This window comes from Poeciliopsis prolifica, unplaced genomic scaffold (assembly GCF_027474105.1).
Source record: "Poeciliopsis prolifica strain line A6 unplaced genomic scaffold, Auburn_PproV2 SCAFFOLD004, whole genome shotgun sequence".
Lineage (NCBI taxonomy): Eukaryota > Metazoa > Chordata > Actinopteri > Cyprinodontiformes > Poeciliidae > Poeciliopsis > Poeciliopsis prolifica.
Window position 1 is genome coordinate 1,904,650 of NW_026562379.1, and position 21,320 is coordinate 1,925,969.

Genomic DNA, 21,320 nt, shown 5'->3' on the forward strand with positions numbered 1-21,320 from the left:
CAGCATTGCAGTGTGATAAGATGCCACCTGAGCAAGAAGTCTGAATTTTCCATGCCACAAAACTTTCCACAGTCAACAGTTGGTGGAAGGAGGCAAATGGGAACGACAGCAACTCTGCCACAAAGTGGTAGGCCACATAAAATCAGAGTGCGGTTAGCAGGTGCTGAGGCACATAGTGTGAAGAGGTCACCAACTTTCTTCAGAGTTTGTAAAAATTGTTCACTAAATACTTTGGATAGAATTTTCTAAATAGGAACTTTAGTTTCAGTGAAAGAAACTCGTCAGCATAGCACAACATTTTGATTAATTTACCATATTGCTCCCAACTTTTGTTTGGGTACAGTTTGTGAATAGTTCCTTCGTGTTACCACGTTACAGCGCACCAGTGCAAAAAGAATAGTCCATAAAGACAGACGAGCAGGTTTAATGCAGAAGAGTCCTGACCTCAATCTGACAGAATAATGTTGGGATTATTAAAGGAGAGAAAGTGAGCCAGTCCTTTTGGAAAGCCTTCCATCATACCCTGAGTGTTCTTCAAAAACTGCAGGAAGAAACAAACCTCACAGCTGTCTTCTGACATAATCCGGCATCACAGATACTTAATACGGTCCGATTCTTCTTTAAAAACCTAAAAGACCAACTCTGCTCCTTGTTTATTCACTCAGCTGCCCTGTTTGGTGCCCTAACGTCCCTGTTACTCTGTCAGCTTCAGCCTTACAGCCTTCAAGAGTCTACTGAGTTTCCTCATTTTTCTCTCTCATTTTTTGAAGTTATTTGGCATATTTGATAAGAGCAAGCAGGCATCGCTCTCCTTGGATGACTCTGAATAAAGTTTCAGTCTTTTCCTCCTCAATCACTCCTCAAACCAGAACTTTTTTATGCGTCTTTACGAAATGTCTGACTCTGAACACTCTCTAATCATTCCTGGGCTGCTCAGTTTGTTCTTCTGCAACCATAATTTTCATCTCGGGAACATTCATGGGGGTTAGGGAAGAAACTAAATAATATGCAGAATTGTAAAACCTTTGATGGAATTTTACATCCGTATTGCCAATAGTCATTTTCACGTATCACATAATGATATTTTATAAATATTGACATGTTGATCTAACCCTCCCATAAAGGCTTTCATGTCAATACTTCTGGGAAAAGAATACATCGAATTATAATTGTTTTAAAAGTCTTGCATAGTTCTAAGTCTTGCATAGTTCTAAGTTATTAAAAGTTGCAAAACTTTAAACACCTGTATTATTTTTAATACATTTTTAATTGTTTTTATCTATTTTTTTGACTAACCACATCTGATTTGGCTGGTTAAAATCTCAGTCATCAAAAGATCTTTGAGCCCTCTACAGAGAATATCAGGCTCTACTGTCACATCATCACTCCTCTTCCTCCTTTAAGTCTCCTGCTGTATTTTAGTGCAATTCCTATTTTTCCAACATATGTTTATCCTAATCCTTTCCTAATCAGACATTCCATAATGTTTATTTCTCTATTATGAGGCATAAGCTGGTCTTTCTAGTTGCAACAGAAATTGGCAGAAAAAGCTCTCTGTGTGGTCCTGATAATAACATGTCTGTCTTAAAGAGTGCGTTGCTGAGATTGAGCTTTCCTTCAGCAAAGAAATCTGATCACATCTGTGGTTTCCAAGAGTCAGTAACATGCAACTCGGAAGTAGTCTGCACCTTTTCGTGAAAACACACGTGCTGTTTCTTATAAATGAAATTGAAAAGCTACACTTTTGAAAACCTCTTTTTGTACTTCAGATCTCATCTAAACTTCATTTTCAATATTCGCCCTCAGTAGTCTCGTAAATGTAAAATTGGAAGGAGTTTCTGAAACTGAGAATATGACAAGCATCCCTTTATTATAAAGGTTGACAAAGGAGAAATAAATGAAAGTATCTCTAAAATTAACTGCTCACCCAATAATAAATAGTAAAATGAGTCCATCTAATTGCTACCTTGATTTTTTTATTTACTAGAAACATTGTGTGCTTTTAAGAAAACCTATTTAAATAAAATAAACAACACTTAGCCTGGTGGGGAGGCAAATAAAGCCTGGTGGGTTGCCAGGCTTATGATGCACTGGATGAAACCCTTCAGTTCTAACCGGCTCTCCAGTTTTGGCAGAAAAAAGCACGGCCCTAAGTTCTAGCTTTTAATTATCTCGTTTTAAATGTTCACTTTTTTGGGGTGAAGTAACTAAAACTGGTGAAATCTGTTTCCTCCTTCAGAGTTTTGCTCCAATAGTTTCTCAAGATTATGACAACCCCAAAGTGAAACCATCAGTCTCGGCCAATGCCATCTACGCACTGGCAAACAGGTATGACCCTGAGGTTACTTACCATGCACACCTGTGATCTGGAAGCTGTACACGATGTTACCTCTTAAAGAGTCTTTTAATATTCTCATACTGTCTGTTCCCAGACCGTCTCTAGGTTTGAGGCAAGTGCCTGGAGAAGAGGGGTGTGAGAGCGAGGAAGACTCTGAGTACATGATCCCTTCATCTCGCCCCATTGCTGTCCCATCAGTACCAGACACCCTGCAAGTCCAAAGGCCCCCACAGCCTCAACCGCTAACTGCTCTGCAGGCACAGCCTCAAGCCCCTGCAGTCAACTCGCGGTATTCAAACCTTCCTAAAGGCACTTGAGAAAAGATCTCGTCATGGTCTGAGCTTTAAACCCGTCATTTGTTGTCGTAGGCTCACACAAGGTGCAGAAGATGGGCTGATATCGCATGAACCCATGTACGGCGCCCAGCCGAGGTCACAACAAGCAAGAGATTCAGGTATTTTGTTCTAACCAGATGACCTCAAAATCCCCCTCAATTCCCTGTCTTAGAGGACTCTGATGCTGCAGTGTGAATATTTCTCGTAGTTTTATGATGAGATTAACTTCCATCCTCTCAGATTACTCAGAGCTGCCTCCCCTGTCGGTCACTAACGAGCCCAGAGACCTTGCAGCAGAGGACAGAGAGGAAGAGGAAAACGGCTACGACTTCCCAAAGCCTCGGCTACCGCAGCCCCCTGCTCGGCGGACCTTTTCAGAAATGGGGGGGTCTCTGTCATCATCTTCATCCTCCTCATCGTCATGCTCGTCCTCTGTCGCACCCTTTAGCCGCCTTTCCCTAGATTCAGATTTTGGAGCTGCAGCATGTAAGTTTCTCACAGCAGCAAAGTATACATGAGTTTTGATCCATATACTGGCCCTTTGATGCATATTTAGTGGGGTTGTTTTAGATAGGTTCACTGGTTACTCTGGTGAGATAGGAAAATCCTTCTTTGAAAACTCTACATGTCCATTTACAGGATCAGTCACCAGATATTACACATTAGTTTCTCTAACCAGCAGAGGTTCTTTAGGTGCCTCAGCTGAAAGTGTTTTCAGATCAATGTCAATCAAGTTCTGACTAGTTTTGCAGGAATTATTTGACTTCTGTTTCATATGAAACTAAACAACAAACATATTAATATCCTGAGTAGAAGCGACCCCTGAAATTTACTCCAGTGTGTGCCATGATGTGGCTTCTCACTCCAGTAACAGAAAGGTGTTGCAAAACGCTAACACAAATCCTGAGTTGCAACTGGGAACTGGGTGTTCCAGTCGAGAAGTCAACTGGAACACCCTTTAAAGTTGGATTTTCCATTAGCAAACTGGGTCCAACTCCAGCTATGACTTTCTGTTTCTATATGGCCGGTCCTCATATCAACAATAGTCAGCTGTGGTGGAAACATGAAAGAGTGCGTTATATGCAGCACCTGCATCTATGAACTGAACAAGTCAAACATGGTATTTGCTTTTAGAAAGTAAGGCTTAAAATTAGAGATAATGCAAATAATATTTGTGGGTGTTGCCTTGTTGAAATTCCCACTTCTTAACTGTCATCTCAATTGTTCCCACTTCCACGATGATGCTGAAATGCAACGTTATCGCGGTGCATTTGATTGGAGAAAGATAGGATTTTTGAGGTTCCGACCCACCCAATTCTCTGCATCTCTGAGAAACAAAACACAGCAGCGAAGCTGTGGCCAACTTGAGATGTTTTTATTGGTTAATTGTGTGACTTATGGCTGCCTCTGTAGGTCTGTGAAGCAGAAGCAGTTTTTTGTATCAATAATCCATCAGTGGTTTTCCAAAGACACACAAAGCATAAATTAGAAGTGTGCTACTTGCTTACTTATTACTGGAAAATGTTATCTTTTTTCATATCTAATGAAGAAATTAAAAGCAGGCAAGTTTAAAGATTTAGCCAAATTTTACCATCATTTGGTGAAGATATTGGCAAATATGGTGAAGGTGTGATTAAAAGACAATGGCATGTTATGCCTTTGCAAGCCTTGAGGTTTAGCCACAGTGCAGGAAGTCTATTCAGCAGTTGTTTCTTGATTTCTCAGGGTGATGTCTCTGTGCTGGGTTGACATTTACCACACACGGGCATTCTGCATGTTTGAATCTGTGAGCCAATTAAATCACCTTGCGTCAAGCCGACGAGCTCGCAGATTATAGCCGGCCCTCTTGCAGTGCTTTGTTAAATGTCACTGCAGTGGAAAGATGAAAAGGTTTCAGATTGTGTGAAAGGTCATGTCTCTTCCCTTAGACTTAATTATAATTACGAACCATCTTTTAAGTGTAGCGCCGTTTCCAGTTAAATAAATGATCTCTTCACATCGACCTTTAGTTGCTGTTCAAATCCAAACGCTTCCTCCTCCTCTTTTTCTTCCTCAGCTGCTTTAGAGCCAGCCGAAGCACCGGAGAGACCTCCAAAGCCGCTGCCCAGACGGATCAACTCGGAGCGCCGCCACAGCCCCGTCCCGCCTGTGCCCGCTCTGCCCAGCGGCGGCGCCGCGGGCGGGGAGGCCAACCCCCTGATCAGCAGCGAGATCGAGCACCTCATGAGTCAGGGGTACTCCTACCAGGACATCCAGAAAGCTCTGATGATTGCACAGAACAATATAGAAATGGCCAAGAACATCCTGCGTGAGTTCGTCTCTGTTCCCTCCACTGCCCACATTTTCACATAGCAGATCGTGGCGCCCACGAATCGCGGTTGGCTCTCTTCGCCCTAGCTTGGCTCAGCCTGGTTTGGTTTTGGTCGGTGCAGACCGACCAGAAAAGCCTACTGCCTCCAGGACCACGTAAAGTCCTGCCTGACGCCCCCCGCCCCTCTCCACCGAACCCGCCTGTGGTTTCTGACCTGGCTGTTACTCAGCAAGCTTACAGTATCTGCAGGAATCTGCGGCGGGCACGCCATGCGCTTTCAAAAGTCTCATGCTCTTTTTTTTTTTTTTCTTCTTCTTCGAGTGTTTGGTTTCAGGAGCATCTCCTCGGGACCGCCCAAACGCAGTGGCCCGAGACTTTCATAGGAATCTGCCGAAGACAAACTCTCATCTTTCATGTTGAAGTCTCTCGCTGAAAATATAATCAACACCTCACAAGGAAAACTAAAAGTGTATGTCTATATGAGAATTTAATATATAAGTAAGTATATATTAAATGTGTGTAATATATACAGTACGTGCATAAATAATATGTGAAAATGGTTCAGTTTGGAGGGTTGCTCTTGGTACCACTGCAGGGTTAGCGGGGGTGGGGGGACAGGAGTCGGATTACGGGAAGACAGGAAGGAAGAGGAAGTCGAATCGGGCGTCTTCCTCACCAGGATGCGTTAGTCAGCAGAACCTTGGAAAACGTGCAGCAGAGCTTTTCATCTTGACTTCAGTCGGATACGGCCTTTAATTAACATTGCTTTGGTACTTTTTTTTTTTTTTTTTGAAACAAAAAAAAGCAAGCGTTTTGTTTGTAGCATGATGATGGTTTCAGGTCTGGACATGTTGCTGGCTGCTTGTGTGTTTTGTGTACGTGAGCATGGTTGCCTGTGTGTGTGTGTGTGTGTGTGTGTGTGTGTGTGTGTGTGTGTGTGTGTGTGTGTGTGTGTGTGTGTGTGTGTGTGTGTGTGTGTGTGTGTGTGTGTGTGTGTTTGCCAGACTTTTTACTCCACTCGTCCTGCTCTCGGATGAACCCCCTCCCTCTCCTGTCCGTCTCAACATGAATGTGTACTCCAGTCCGCGTACTTGGACTCGCGCTCTGTTAATGTACTACTGCTCTAAGTTATAAGGCGGGGCCTGGCGTAGCTGCAGAGGTGCGTCCTGCAGCTAGCAGACCAGGCTAGTTGTTGTGTGATCTGTGGTGGCTCACATGTTTTCTTTCTGTTGTATGAACTCACTGGCTGGTCCGGGTTTCTGTCTCCAGCTGAGTCCAGTGTTACAAGACAAAAACGAAAAGAAAAAAAAACGTATTGACTTACTTTGATAATATATTGTTGTTATACGATCATAAATATTGTTGGTATAATTAATTCAGAAGTGTTTCACTGCTGCTATTATTGTTAGTGCTAAACAATTAAAGCCTTAAATGTACATTTGTGAATACTCTGTTTAACCGTCATCTTGTTTCTTTAAAGTGACAGTATCATTTGTCTTTCCTGTTCATAATGTAGCATACTTGAAGAGTATACGCAGCTCGTGAGCCCGCAGCCCTCTCAAGCTGTCGACCTGTTTTGTATTTTTAACCTTTGGTTCTGTTCTTTCTTTAGTGTATATACAAGGTTCCTACACAATTTTTGAAAAGTTTGAAATTTGATTTTTACATTTAAAGTTTGAGATATATTTGAGTTTCTAGACTATCATAAGTATTTCCATTATCTAAAGGAGAAAAATCTGAATATCAGGGAAAAAACAGGCTGTTTATACCTTAGGATTTCAGCATTTTTAAGTAAAATTTACAGAATAAATAATAAAGGGCTATTTAATGCCTTTTTGGTAACTGGTTCTGCATGATTTAAGAAATTCATAAAAGTGCTATGCTAATAATTGAACGCTGAACATTTTCAGCACTTTTCTGTAATCATGAAAAGCCCACCACTCTTTAAGCTTTCCTGTATAAGCACTGCATGAGTTGTGCTACTTCATTCATTCAGTTTCTACAAGCAAGTAAAAGATTAAATTACATGTAGGGATGATACAATTCAGATTCGACCAGTCTAGATGTTTTAGATGTTCAGAGACCCATTCAATGTTGGTCCAGAAGCCAAAACACTGAATCTAACAGGCAACTAAGTGGGTTCAACGTATACTTCCATGTTTTTTAAAGGTGGAAAGATTTCTATATATCCAGCATTATTTCTTTCTTAAAAGTGGAAAAAAGGTGAAGTTGCCACCTTTCTGCCAATCGGTTGCCAGGTGTGGGACGGGCTATGTTGCATTTCTTCCTAAAATAATTGTAGCAGGTTCTTTTCACAGCATTTTGGGCCCTCTGCCCTCCAACATCAGGGTCCTGTGGTTCCTAACCTGGGCAGAAAAAAAAACACAAGCTTATTTAAAGCAGATGATGTCACAGTTAAGTCAACAACAATCGGGTCTTGAAATCTTTTGCAGAATTCAAAGTAACATTTGTATTTATAAAGTGCACTAATGGGGAAAATAATAAAATAAAAAAAACTGTATTCTTAGTTGATACAATTTGTGTTGCTGCTCTACCATTTTTTAAAATTGACTTTCCGAAACATGCATGCCCAAATGATAGTTGGGGGTAAAAAGAACCTACAACCAGTATCTCAGATTGGGAATTGAATGTTTTTCACATATTTTGATTTAAAGCAGTGCAAACTTGATCCAGAATCCCAAAACACATTGAGCAAGTCTTTCCCCCTCTTTAAAATCTACCAACTAGTTAGTTCTCCTGTCAAAAATGTCTTTTTTTTGTTTGTTTGTTTTTTTGTGATTAGAAAAATATAGCCAAACCACCAAATTAGTCTTTCAATGAATGATAGAAGAAACCGTCTTTAAGGCAGTGAGCAGCAACAGATATAGGCCTTATGTGTCAGAGATTATGAAAAAGAGTTGATCAAAGACGACCCAGAAGCCAAAAAAGCTGTGAAATAACTCCTCTGCAAAATTGGAAGCCAACCTCAATGTTGTAGAATTTAACGATTTGTGAAATATAGAGATAATATAAGCTTAAAAATATGGACAGTAGTAATAATAAGCAAATGAGAATCGTTGCCAGTAGGAACCTTGTGTATATTAACAGTAACAAAGCAACCAAAATGCTTTTAAAGTTTTCGGTAAAAGACGAATGCTTTCTGTTGAGCTCTGCCTTCTCGTTTGCTCTGAAAAGAGGAGCGAGCGCTGAGGCTTTGCGTAGCGTAGACCCCTGGGTACGCTGGCCCCGCCCCACGGTCTACGGTAAAAAAAATCAGTATTTGGGCCGACTGTAACAACTAACTCAGGAATAAATGCTGTTGAAACGTGGAGCGGACTCTTTAGCACAGACAGCAGCTCACCTGTGTACAGCCAAAAGTAACTGCTTCTTAGTCACAGACTTGCACATTTTGTTTTTGTATCATTTCTCCAGTGTTCGCAGGAGCAGGAACAGCAGCTTTTTACTTCCAGGTACTCTGAATTTAAAGGATATAGTCACACAAACAGCTTGTAGGTACATTAACTTGAGGCTCTCCCAGTATATGAAGAATGTTTTTGGTGTTTTTATATTATTTTCTGATTGGGGGGTTGCCAAGTGGCCCCAGTTTGTCTTCACCTCTTCCGGCTGATGCTGTGTGTTGACTGGAAGCTCTCTCTGCGCTGTCTCTAGTTCTGTTTCATGTTTATTTCCTAGTTGCCTTGAGAAACTTCTTGAATGATGATGGACTGGGGTGGTCCGCAATCCTCAATACTGTACCGATGTTTCAAGAAGGCATTTGATTATGTATTATTAATTAATCTTTATTTTTGCACAGCATACCGATTTGTGCTTTGATACTGTCACTCTAAAGAACAGCTCATTGTATACATTTAAAGAAAGTCATTTTTGCATTCCTGTGCATTTTGTCCCAAAGGTTTTGTTTACTTGTTTGTTTTTCTTGACTTGTGCCATATGTTTAGAGAGAGAAAGAGAGAGATCACCGACGTCCTTACTTTTGTTTTGTTTTTTTAAAAAAGGCCTTGATATTCGAGGAGTGTTTGTGGGTCTCAATCTGTACCTGTTGGTCTTTGAAGGCAACATAGTGCAGTAATGCTTGCATCGATCTGTCCTCTGCCTCTTCAGCCGCATCTAGCCTCATCCCTCAAATGCTTCAGTGTCTTTTTTTCTCACTTTTTCCAGATCAGTTCTCAACCTCTGGATGCCCCAGATGCTCAGTGCTGTGCAATTTCAATATTCAACCAGGAGAGGGGGCTGTCGTTCTAATTTCCTCCCCCTAAACCTCAGTAAAAGAAAGGCATTCATTATTTTTTTTAATGGTTTTTAAAGCTCATATCAATTTGAAAATAGGCACATTGCTGTTAATAAAAGGTTAAGCAACCGCTTCGTGTCTTTGTTGTTGTTTTTTTATGTGTATATGAAAAGAAAAATTAAAATCAATAGTCATTACACAGTGATGAATTTCAATAGTTTATTTTTATGCGTTTTATTGATTAGCGAGCTCGAGCTGGATAAGTCAATAATTATTGTGATACTCACGTGATCAATATTAATACATAATACAGATCTCGCTTAACTGCACAGCATTCTGGGAGATGTAGGCAGAGGTCGTGAGAAGTGAGTGAGCGTCACCTCGCTCTGTGCCAGTCGACTGGTTGTTGCCTAGTAACGACCAGTCGCTTAGCTTCAGTTTCAGGTTAAACGGTTTTTACGTGAAAACTGGATGAAACGGGAACGGTTACGTCACCAGTTCAACGGCATTTCAGACATTTAAAACAACAAAGAAAAAGTTAACGGGCAATCATGAATATATAGACTGAAATGAAACGCTTATATTGTGGTAAGTCATTCAGCCACATCGGCCAACCCTAGCTTAAAATTTATGAAAACTAACAACGTTTGAATGTTTTATGAGACCGTTAGGTATTTTGTTACCTATTATTAAAGCTATTACCAATTGCTTTGGACACGCATGACTTTTAATGAGTGAAACATTTTAAAAAGATAAGATATTGTTGGGTGAACAATAATAGGTTGCAATTGCCACTGAAATTTACCTCAAAATGTAAAAAAAAAACAAAGGCTAAGTAAGAGCTTTGTGCAGGTTGTTAAACGTTTAAGGGTTTTATTGCAACTCATTGGGGTTTTTTTGTGTTTTTTTTTTTGTTTGTTTGTTTGTTTTTGCAACTTTTAGATCTCAGACAAAAATAAAGCGATTAAAGAGAATTTTAAAAAGTGTTATTTCATTACTTTGCTATAGAAACTTGATATTTTGTGAGTGCTGTATTCACAAAGTTTAGTGGAAGGATAAACTATCATTTTGCAAATCCAAAGCTGTATCAAATGTTTTTTGTCTCCATATTTGATTTAGCTTTTTTGCCTGATAAAAAGCATTTTTTTGGAAACCCAATTCCTACAGTTGACAGCCACAGAAGTCCAGTGTGAACCTCTCAAGTCAAAGACTAGAGGAGCCTGAATTAATTTTGAATTCATTTCCAGGCGGGATCTGGCTCCCACTCGTTTTAGGGATATTGTTTAGTAATAGTGTTATACATGGATCCAGTTATGTTTGACACTGGATTTATACATAAAGATCAGTGGAGCTTGCCCTTTTTTCTGAACTGACACCAAGAAGTTTGGAAGAAACCTCAGCAGAAATCCTCCAAAATGCATGAAGAGGTAAACTACACACAAAATTGATTACTTGAGAGCTACTTTTGTTTCATATGCTGCATTTAATGTTTAAGTTTCTTGTTTTCTAATGTATTTGGTAACTACATTATAAACCAAAATATGATTTGACCGCCGCCTTAAGCGGATCAAATGACAGTCTTCAAAGACGTTTATGCTGGGAAAGATACAGCTAAGAACCAATTTCTCATGCTTACAGCAGCAAGATAAAGATCCAGAATAGATTGTGACAGGAGAGTGAAGCATTTACAGATCTGAAGATTCAATACCTTTTCTTACTCAGATTATTTAATCTTGTATGTAGACTTTATATTCTGTGAAGAGGACACCGCTTAAAATAAATGATTGTGTTTGCTCCACTGAATTCAGTTGCTGTTTGTCCACTAAGATCAATGATTTAATCAGGTTACAAACATCATGTGTTTTAGCGTCAGACCAGTCCAGACACATTGAGGACCCAGGAGATTGCTGCCATGGTGATGATTATATTCACAGTGCTATCTTCTACAAATTGGGAATTTTTTAAAATTGTGTGTGCTCTTCTCCTGACTAAGTCATTTCAATGGTGAGATCACGTTGTTTCTTTATAATCTTTACATTTTACAATTAACAAGTAAAGCCAGTAAACTAATGATTTTTAGCCAGTAAACTCTCACTAAGACAGATGAATTTTAATTGTTTTGAAAATGATGCTTTACTGTCTAAAATGCCCATCAGAAAATTAATAATTAAATGTGATAAATGAATGATGCCAAGTAAGCCTGGCGGGCCACCAGGCTTTACTTGTGCCCCCACCAGGCTAAACATTGCTTCTTTATTTAAGTCTTTTGAAAATTTTTGCACTTTTTAAGATTTTATATTTGGTGTTCAGATACTAATCTTCCAATCTTTCAATAACACATAGCTATCAAGGGATATTTTCAAATTTCTTGTCAACTTGAAACATTTTTTAACTCAAAAACACGACGGCCCGCTGGATGAATGACTGCCCTGGTACCAAACCACTGGCTGCGAAGGCAAGTTTTCTGGGGGAAACCTTAATAACACTAATCCTAAATATAATGCTTTTATTTTTGAAACATTTCAGGCGGGGCCACGTTCCGCTGGGGTAGATCCAGGACTCACTGGAGGGACCGTGTGACCCTTCTGACCTGGAACTCTCCAGGATCTCCCTGGATGAGCTCGAGAGCGTGACCCTGGAGACGGATGTCCCGGTTTCCCTCGCGCAGCTCGATCACAGATAAGTGGAAAACCATGAATGCGTGTTTTGACATTTGAAGACGTTAAATTAATGTTGAAACTCTTAATTTTTTGACCATTTAACTTTATTTGGTATGATTTTGAAAACTAAAAGCAATAAATGTTTTGGTAATTACAAGATGCGTAATAACTCAGAGACATTTAAAGGCGTTTCAGACAACCAATGCTGTTTACCAGAGTTGCTAAAAGCCGGAGGAAGGAAGTGTATGATGCCGTGATTGTCTTTAAGCTGGAGTTTAGACACAGTCATTCCCCCCTCCTCAGTAGTACACAGATACTATGGGAACCAACATGAACACAAAGCACTTACATGAAGAGCAGTTGTTGGTTTAAGGCTTCAGGTGTGAGGGGGTTCTGTGTCTCTTTGGGTTAGATTAGCTCAAGTTTCAGTTATTCCAGAAATGCATTCGGTGAACAGAAATGTGTGTGATAAGGACAACCTCTTCTGATCTCATATTTCCTTCTCGTAAAGAAAAAAAACAGCTATAGAAATTGAGGTCATTAGCATACAATTGTTTTAAAAACATGTCATACTGGAGAAAAACTGCATGAATACACACACACAAAAAAAGAAAAAACAAAAATCAGTGCATGGAAAATAAATAGAAAAAAAAACAACAACAGTACAAAATGTGAAGTTTTTGAAAAGCATCTGAATGTCATATCTAGGAAAATAAATGTAACAATATAACCTGACTAGTGGCAATGCAATAAATCTAACAAATAAATCTGATCAAATGTAAAAATATAGAGACCCCAAAAAAAAGATAATATAGAAAAACATCACCAAATAGTTCAACTTCTTCAGCCTCAGAAAATACTGTCCATCATCTGCAGAGCACTGGGAGTTGAGAAACTGAGTGATGCATCATTAAATAACCTGCATGTTTGTATTTAAAGAATAAAAAAGGTGTAGCTGAAGAGGTGAGGCGTCTCTTAACTTTCAGTGTGCAGACTGAAACATAGCAGAAAATAAACAAAACAATCAACCAAATCGAGCTCCCGCTTTATCTCCAACAAGCACCGAATCATAGAAACACTGTCTGGATATATATATATATGTCTTTTTTTGTTTGTTTTGCGTGTGTGTTATTTTAAATAAAGATATATATACATAGATTATAATATGTACAGTAACTGAGCTGCATCATAATTCTCTTCAGTGGATTGCACTGCTTGAGGTGATGCTATGTCATACAGCGTGGACATATTTAATGGCACCCATGGTAAAAATGTGCAAAGAGCCTCAAAATAAACGTCTTTACTTTGCAGTAGAACTATTTTACTCATTTTCAATATTCAGCAGATTGACTTGACTTATTGTAGATTATTTGAGAAGGTTGGTTCTGTCTCCGTAGAACAAAGGTTAGTAGTTTTGTTCTTTCCGTCGCTATCTTGCTGAAGGACCCAGCGACGATGTTTTATTTAAAATCTGCTGGTAATTCAGAAACCTCTGCTGCAGTTTATTTTTTAAACAATCCTAAGGTGTTTTATCATGTCCAGGGAAGTACTAAATACAAACAAAAACATGGAGGAGGCATAATTTAAACAGCTAAATAACAAAACTAATTTTCCTGGATAAAAATAGACATTTTCCCAAATATTTGAATTGAATTTTCTTATTCATCTGAATAAATTTTTCTTGAAGTAACCATTGGATTTCTCACAACCTTTCATTGTGAGATGATGTAACCTGAGTAAAACAGTAGTTTATTTTAAGGCTTTTACACACTTTTCTCAGGGCAGACAATGAATTCGTCCACCCCTGTACTTAAAGCAGACCCTGTCAACTTTGTGCTATAATTCTTGTTCCTCAGACAATCAGCAGTATACAAGGCTTGCAATAATGAGACAGACAAAGCTTGGTAGGCGTGTTGTGGAGTTACATCATGGAGCTTGCATATTGTGTTCAATTTCTACTCAAGGAGCATATATGGACAGCAAATAAAAAAAAACAACAATTCTTTCACTTTGAACTGTTCAAGTGTCAGATGATTATCTCCATGATGTAACTCTGAAAGAAGGAGCTTTGGTGGCGACTTGAAGGCATCTGGGGGTCTGAGCCTGAGAGGGAACACCAGGAGCAGCTTTCTCACCACCTCACTTCTGAACATGCAGGTTCTCATCACTCCAGAAGACCAACAGGAATATTAACATACAAACAGGCACAAGGAGAAACAGCGATGCGTTAGAAAAACGTGTGAACCAATCAGCAGAACAGGACTGTGTCTGGTCCAGGATTGGGGATCTACCTGGTCGTTGGGTAGCTGTTTTTCTCCGTTGACCCCGAGCAGAATCGCCTCCTCTGTGTTGTCACTCTTCATCTCCACCACAATCTTATCTTTGCTGGATTTCTCTTTAGTGCTTCAGTTTGACAAGAACAGGCTCAAATAAGTGACATTGTTATACAATGTCAGTCACTAGGAGGTTGTGAAACGGTACCTAATGTGGATGTTGATGTTCTGAATGCCTTGACTAAAGATCCTTTGCTAAAGAAAAAAATTACTTGTGTTTCAGTTGCAATGAATAAAGGAAAATGTAATGCAAACGATTAATAAGTAATTTAAATCAAACTGAGCCAATGTAATATTTTACCCAAGGATTTTATTTTTCATGTGACCAGAGTTATCATCTTTAATTATAACAAGGAACCCTTCCAGGGGTCGGTTTGTTTTGTAGTTTTCTCAGTGGGACCAAAACAAAAAGGGTGTGATGGAAAATTTACAACACAGCTGCTTGTTTACCCTATAAGCTCAGCCCTTTTGTTCAGAAAAGGTCTGAACAAAAGGGATTTTGCGTCTCACGTCTTTAAAGTTTGCTATTTTTGATATATTTCTCGAATGAATAGTGTGCATCTATTGGGATTAGGTGTGTGGAATTGGTTAAATTGGAGCTTTGATCATGGCATCATGTCTGTAAAACCTTTTAGGAGTATCAGATTTTCTTTAGTTAAATGTTTTCACTTAAATTGTAGAATTTTGTTAGAATAGAAGAATAGAATAGAATAGCATTTATTGTCATTGAACAGGATTCAACAAAATTTCTATTGCAACTCCCGTGCAAAAAGTCAAATATATACAATATTAAATAAACAAACACACAATAATAATAATAATATATACAACTAAAATTAACTAAAGGCACTCAACCACACCAAAGAAGAAGCAGCAGGTCCAATTATGGTAAAGTGCAGATGATGTATTTTAATACAAATTTGGTAAAACGTTAAAATTTGCAGTAGGGTGGAAAACTGGATTTAAATGTTGATAGCAAACTTCTCTCCTGTTATTTAAATTTAGCAGAAAAGTTTTTCCAGCAGTGTTTTCTATGCATAAATATATAAATCTAGTTCTTTGCATTAGACCTAACAGTAAAGATGAACAAAACCTAGAGAATCCCGTTTTCTGTCTTAACAAATACTAAAACAGACAATTTAATTTTCATTAGACTTACAAGTCCTTTTTTCCTGATCGATTGCAGATCTTGCCTTTTTTGTAAAGGAAGTAAAGCACGCTACCCAAGATGGCCAGAAGCAGGATGCAGATAATGATCACTGCAATGACAACACCATAGCTTCCTGTTGAAGAAGAAAAAGCAGGAACACAAATAAGAGGAAGTCGTTTTGTAAAAGAGATTATGCTCGGAGTTAGAAGAGTCCGATGGCAGGTGAGAGTGTGACAGAAAGCATTCAATAACAATACAGCAGTGCGAGCACCGTTCAGGTGATCTACATCTGGCAACTCAGAAGAAACAATGTGCAAAAGTTTCGAGTTTGCAAGAGAAGAGGTGCGCTTAAAACAAAAACAAAAGGGAGAATAAGCGTCGAGCATGCAGAGGGACAAGTGGAGGTAATGGACAACAATGTTGTGCTCAATAGAAAAGGAATGTCTGCTGGAAGAGAGTCAGAAAACTGATACGGTGGATAAGCTAAAGGATGCTTTTTGGTTTTTGAAGACAATCTGCAGCAGCATGACATACGAACCTTTTTGGACTTTCTCTTGTGGTTTGGGTGTCTCTGCTTTGACTGAGAAAGACCAAATGAGCAGAGTTATCAGAGGGTTTGTGTGTTAAATAACTGAATCAGCAGGGCTGACACACAAACAGGCATTCGGCATGAAAAAGTCAGACAAAATTACTTGATTTCAAAGGCTGTTATCTCTCCAAAGCTAAAAAACATCTAGCATGAATCGTGGTCAGTGACCTGAGTCATTTCCCACAGTAGCCTGCTTTAATCTCATTTCACAAGAGAGAAACAAAAATCCAGAACAGCTTTCCTCTGAGGGGATGGAAAGTTTTCTGGCAGGGTATATGTTAAAAAAAACAAAAAGACTGAGAAAAAAGCAGCATCCTGTACACCAGTGAAGAGGCTCACTCTGAGTGGATTCAAAGCATTGCTTCTTCAGTTATGTTTATATTTGTGGATGTTTCTGTTTTAGTTTTTAATATCCTTCTCTGTTTTGCAGATGCTTTTAAACCACAGTATGATTTTCTCAGGTTATAAATTTCATCTTTGGATGTTCGGTGGATAATATAATTAAAAATACATCAGCCTGATGTTACTGGTTGTGATTGTAATTCAGCCAAAAATTACAGATTATCAACATATATGTATTGAGTTATGTGTCTTTGGCCCAAAAAATGAGAGTTTTCAGTCATGTTACATTTAGGTCAACATGTAAAACAATAGATTTAGAATCAATGAAAGTGGACTGATTTCAATTAATGATTAATTGATCAGTGCAACACAATCGTAATTTACAGAATATGTAAGGTTGCAAATAAGATACAAATAATTTAACATAATAACTTGATGAAACAGATATACATTACTAAATCAGTGATGATGATTACTGGAACCTTTAGTTTATCTTGATTTGGCTAAAGAGGCGCAAAGCAACTGATCTTACCTGTGGATTTGGGTTTGGCAGCATTGGTGGATGTGCTTGTATTGTTGGTTGTGTTGGCTGCTGTAATGGTTGTTGGAGATATTGTTGTGGTGGTAGTTGCTGGTGTGGTGGTGTGTTTAGCTGAAAGGGGGTGGGAGGAACAGATGGGAGCACACTTCACGTTACAACATTAGGGGGAACGGAGGGGTTCACATCAACAGCCGAGCAGCTTCACAACGTTGCCTCTTTTGCAAAGAGAACACACGGTGAAGTGCTCCAAATTACACGCAACACTTTACAACACGTCACAGAGAGCGCCTGACCTTCAGACGAAGAATAAAAACAAACCTTGACACAGACAAGAAGGGGAAGGACAGATGGGGAAGGACACAACAACAGGGTAGACAACAGGAATGAAGCAGGTACTCACTGAATTTGATGACGTACGTAACCGAGTCTTTGCCGAACTCATTTGAGGCGTTGCAGAAAACGGTTGTGTTTGAAGTGATACTGACTTCAACTTTGGCTACGCTCTTAGCACCCACATCGGTCATGTGATTTGAGGAGCTGATGATCTGCCACAAACACACATTTCAAGACAGAATGGTGTGGTTACAAATCAAAAGGGTCAGATTTGGTTCGAAGGTTCTTTTGGAAAAGCTTGAAAAGTTGGTGCTTGTCCAACCAATATCAAGTGAGGGGAGCTATTACTTTTGCTGGCATTTTGAGTAACCGTGGCGTCATAATCACTGAAAAACGAGACAAATTCAACTCAAAACAAATTCTGACTTACACTGCTGTGTGTGTCTTAGGGTATGAACTCCTGATTCAAAGAACTTGAAACAATATGAGCTGATTATAGTTTTTTTGTGAATTTGAAACAAACTTTTTAGGCATTTTGGTGTACCCTAATAATGGTTTCCAGTCCATACCCTGCTGGGAACCTCCTGCTACCATTAAACTTTGTTGACATCTTACTGTGGAAAAGGCATCTTCCTGAATAATAACTTGACAAGTATCATGTAGAAGAGTTATTTGTCAAAAGAACAAATACCAGAACCAGTGATTTCCCTTTAAAGACTCAGGAAATAATCCATGCTGTTACCGTCACCCGGCCAGTTTGGATTTATGAGACGTAGACAGTCTGGTTTTTGTCATAATTGACCTCGTCACATATTCATGAGTTATGGCTGAGAACTGAATCCTTTTTGCGTATGTTGGATTTAAAGCTAAAACTGAAAGACATTTCTCAGTAGTACCTTCCCATTACTGGTGCCCCAGGTTATATTGGGAGTTGGGAAGCTTCTGACGTGACAGGTAAGTTCAAGTTCCCTCTCATTGGTCTCTTTCTCATTGAGCTGTTTTTCTATCATCTCTGGTGGGCCTGCAGAAAGAAAGACATGAAGCAAACACAATTGATGATCTTAACTATGAAGTAAAAATTAATTTGACGAGTGAATTCATCTGTAGTTCCTAATAAGCTGTACTGTTGTCCAACTCACCCTGAACATTGAGCTGTAGTGAAGCGTGGGCTTGCATTCCCGGACTCTCCGGTACTGTCACTACGCAAACATATGTTCCTGCGGTGTCATACGTTACAGCCTTCAGGTTTAAATGGTGACCCTTTTCAACTTCTTTTCCATTCTGCCGAAAAACCACATCAAACTTACTTGCTGCCATTAGCATTTACATAGAAAGCAACGCATACATTAGTGGTTCTTAATGCAACAGACCTCTGCTTTTTCTAAGTAAAAAACAGTCAGTGTCATTAAGCTTGTAGTGGTATAATCATATACAACTCTGCTATTGTGTACAAAACTATATTGCACTGCTACCTTAAACCATGTTGTGCTGGTGCTGAGAGATGACAAAGCATTGCAGGTAGCCGAAAACTCTTTCTTCCAGTCCACCAAAACAGAGCCGGTGGGTTCAATGACCACCTCGTCCAGATCTATGCAAAACATAAAGTACTGAGTGCTGAATAAGTCACATTTATTGTTCTCATTGCAGATGAAATTAAAAGTCCTTACAGTTGACAAACACTGTGTTGTTTGTTGATAATGTCACAAAATTTTCAAAGTCCTCTACGGTGCAGAAGTAAACATTACTATCGCGACGAGTAACGTTCTCCATCGTCAAACGTGGACCCTTCAAAACCAAACAACAGTCTTATCAAACACAATGTAATCAGATACAAGTTGTCATTTGTGTTTTAGGAACAAATTTAGTTAGAAAATGGACAGAAGTTAAAATAAATGAAATTTCCTCAGGTGTACCATTTTTAGCATATTTTTTCCTTCCCCTCAACTTTCCACTAAAACTTTTCTTTATTACATTTAAGAATATAATATAATCAAATGAAATATCCATATTAGACTTGAATTATTGAAATGAAATTAAAATGGCTGTCTAATGTATGTAGCGGCAGCACAAGAGTTATGGTGACAGTCAAATTTCTTACAATATCACTGCCAATTGTGAAAATTTGGGATTCACTACTTCCATCACTGGCGCAGCGGAGCTCCACCGTGTCGCCCTCCTTGATTTTACCCTTTGGGGATTCAACCCACAGATTTACTGTCGTGGGAGGATCTGAAACAAAGAAGGGAAAGTCAGAAAGGTCCAGAAATGTTATGCCATCAGGACAAAATTATACTACTCCTCATAAAATAAGCCTCAAAGTTATTAAGTGACTATATTATTTACTACAGAAAACTAATTGACATTTTTATCACTTTTAAGTACTGTAGATTCTTTTCTACACTCAGATTACATCATCCATGGCCAAAACTAAATCACACAAACCTCAAGAACATCTTGTTACAAAGATATGATATGCAGCTACTGTTTTGGTAGAGGATCTCTAACACAGATTACTTCTACGTCACTTGAAATTCACCCAAAATGTCCGGAGCAGCTGTTGCCAGAAAACTCTCATAGTCTGGGTTACTCACAGAAGACAGTGATGTTAATACTGTTGCTTTCAAGCATTTTCTCAGCTCCAGGAACAAGGAATGTGACCTCGCAGTAGAAAACTGCATCTTTGTCCTTCTTCTCCACCTTCATGTTCAGGTCACTGTTGACCGAAAATAAACCAGTCGACTGAGTGGTGATTCTGTGATCCACTTTTACAACTGGAAGACAAAGCACATTTGCAGACACAAGAGATATGAAAAGGTAAGCCGTTGCAGAGCTGACTCACACACAGAGAAATTAATTAAAAAGGAAAATATTGTTTGACATTCACCAGTTTCATTTCATGTGCACATCAGTTTTAGAAGTGAGACCCGGCTCTGTTTCAGCTGTTCTCTGGGAAATGAGAGGCGGATGTTTTTGTGCCTTTTACATAAGTAGTGGTTCAAGCCATTCCTGTTTATTTTTGCTGAATCACTGATTTAAGTGAGCTAAGTAGGTTTGCTGTGTTGTTGTCTGGGGTTCTGATGTGACCATCTAGATGAGCTGTTGAGGTCTTCTTGAAGGAAATGTGGCAGGCAGGGCATTCCGGTTTATGTTTTCTCCATTTGTGGATTGTGGCTTCGTCTGTGGTTCGCTGGAGTCCCAAAGTCTCTGTATTGGCTTTGGAACTAGTTCCAGTCTGAGAGATTGATCATTTCTTGCATTTGTTCAACACGTAGCACAATTCATTACGTTTTGAGGTGTTTTACCTTTTGATGGACAGAATCTATTTTAATTACTTCTTTGTAATAAGCATGAGGTCTAGTTTACTATCTTGCATAATTTTGTGCATCTTTACATGGCTAAACGTCTTGAAACTGAAATCTTGGATAATAATTTCTCTAATTAAGCACTGTGTTTTTACCACATGATCAGAAATGAAAACTGTACAACTAAAAACAGACTTTGATGGAAGTGTGACTCACCATCTGGAGTATTGTGCAGTGGCATGTTGTTTCTGTACCAGGTGATCTTTGGTTTGGGGTATCCATTTTTCACCTCGCAAGAGGCAATCTATGTAACATAGGAGTCCGAACATGAGGGTGTTGTCTGACCGTTTATTATTTTTAAATGGTTCGTCTCTTGTGATCAAAGACGTGCTTACCTTTGTCACTTCATCGCTGACTGATATTCCTTTTTCCACACCTTGAATTGTGGGATCCTCTGGTGTTTCTGGAAAGAAAAAAGGACAAGGTAAAGAGAAGGAAGGCAGGCAATAACTGACTGTTTAATGTCTCAAGCTGTTTTTAATCTCTCAGCCATCAGAATGCAGTAAATCTTACTAAACACTTTCAGCTTTGTGCTTCCCACTGCCTCCTTTTCGCCAATGATCTTGACGTGACACTTGAACGCCACCTCATCGTCGCTCAGCTGCACATCTCTGATTGTCAGCACCACCTCTCCAGTGGTTCCGGTGGTATTCACCGTGATCCGATCAGTGTACGGAGTGTTCTTGTCCACGGTGCTGTGAAGGCTGTCCTGGCTGTAGATTCGTTGAGTGTCTTTTGAACTCTTTACCTGCGCATTCACACACATCAGTGTGCATG

At 39.2% G+C, this 21,320-nt stretch overlaps 2 protein-coding genes across 5 annotated transcripts in view; one reads left to right on the forward strand and one right to left on the reverse strand.

The window, feature by feature from the left end:
• Nucleotides 1-9,362, forward strand: part of cbl (Cbl proto-oncogene, E3 ubiquitin protein ligase) — a 43,112-nt gene extending 33,750 nt beyond the window's left edge. For both annotated transcript variants that reach the window (XM_055029087.1, XM_055029088.1), the window contains exons 12-16: nt 2,240-2,328; nt 2,433-2,627; nt 2,707-2,792; nt 2,914-3,159; nt 4,730-9,362. In XM_055029087.1, the coding sequence (XP_054885062.1) occupies nt 2,240-2,328; nt 2,433-2,627; nt 2,707-2,792; nt 2,914-3,159; nt 4,730-5,025 (912 nt within the window). In that variant the 3' untranslated portion in view covers nt 5,026-9,362. The remainder of the gene's footprint in view (nt 1-2,239; nt 2,329-2,432; nt 2,628-2,706; nt 2,793-2,913; nt 3,160-4,729) is intronic.
• Nucleotides 9,363-11,975: 2,613 nt separating this feature from the next.
• The window catches only part of mcamb (melanoma cell adhesion molecule b), a 32,975-nt gene continuing 23,630 nt past the window's right edge, over nt 11,976-21,320 (reverse strand). The window contains exons 3-17 of one of the 3 annotated variants that reach the window (XM_055029089.1): nt 21,057-21,291; nt 20,879-20,946; nt 20,700-20,787; nt 19,773-19,952; nt 19,280-19,410; nt 18,849-18,966; nt 18,654-18,769; nt 18,321-18,462; nt 18,078-18,202; nt 17,249-17,393; nt 16,840-16,959; nt 15,915-15,956; nt 15,386-15,509; nt 14,185-14,296; nt 11,976-14,060 (exon numbers count right to left, since the gene is read on the reverse strand). In XM_055029089.1, the coding sequence (XP_054885064.1) occupies nt 14,058-14,060; nt 14,185-14,296; nt 15,386-15,509; nt 15,915-15,956; nt 16,840-16,959; nt 17,249-17,393; nt 18,078-18,202; nt 18,321-18,462; nt 18,654-18,769; nt 18,849-18,966; nt 19,280-19,410; nt 19,773-19,952; nt 20,700-20,787; nt 20,879-20,946; nt 21,057-21,291 (1,749 nt within the window). In that variant the 3' untranslated portion in view covers nt 11,976-14,057. The remainder of the gene's footprint in view (nt 14,061-14,184; nt 14,297-15,385; nt 15,510-15,914; nt 15,957-16,839; nt 16,960-17,248; nt 17,394-18,077; nt 18,203-18,320; nt 18,463-18,653; nt 18,770-18,848; nt 18,967-19,279; nt 19,411-19,772; nt 19,953-20,699; nt 20,788-20,878; nt 20,947-21,056; nt 21,292-21,320) is intronic. The other 2 variants (XM_055029090.1, XM_055029091.1) reach the window with 2 other exon arrangements.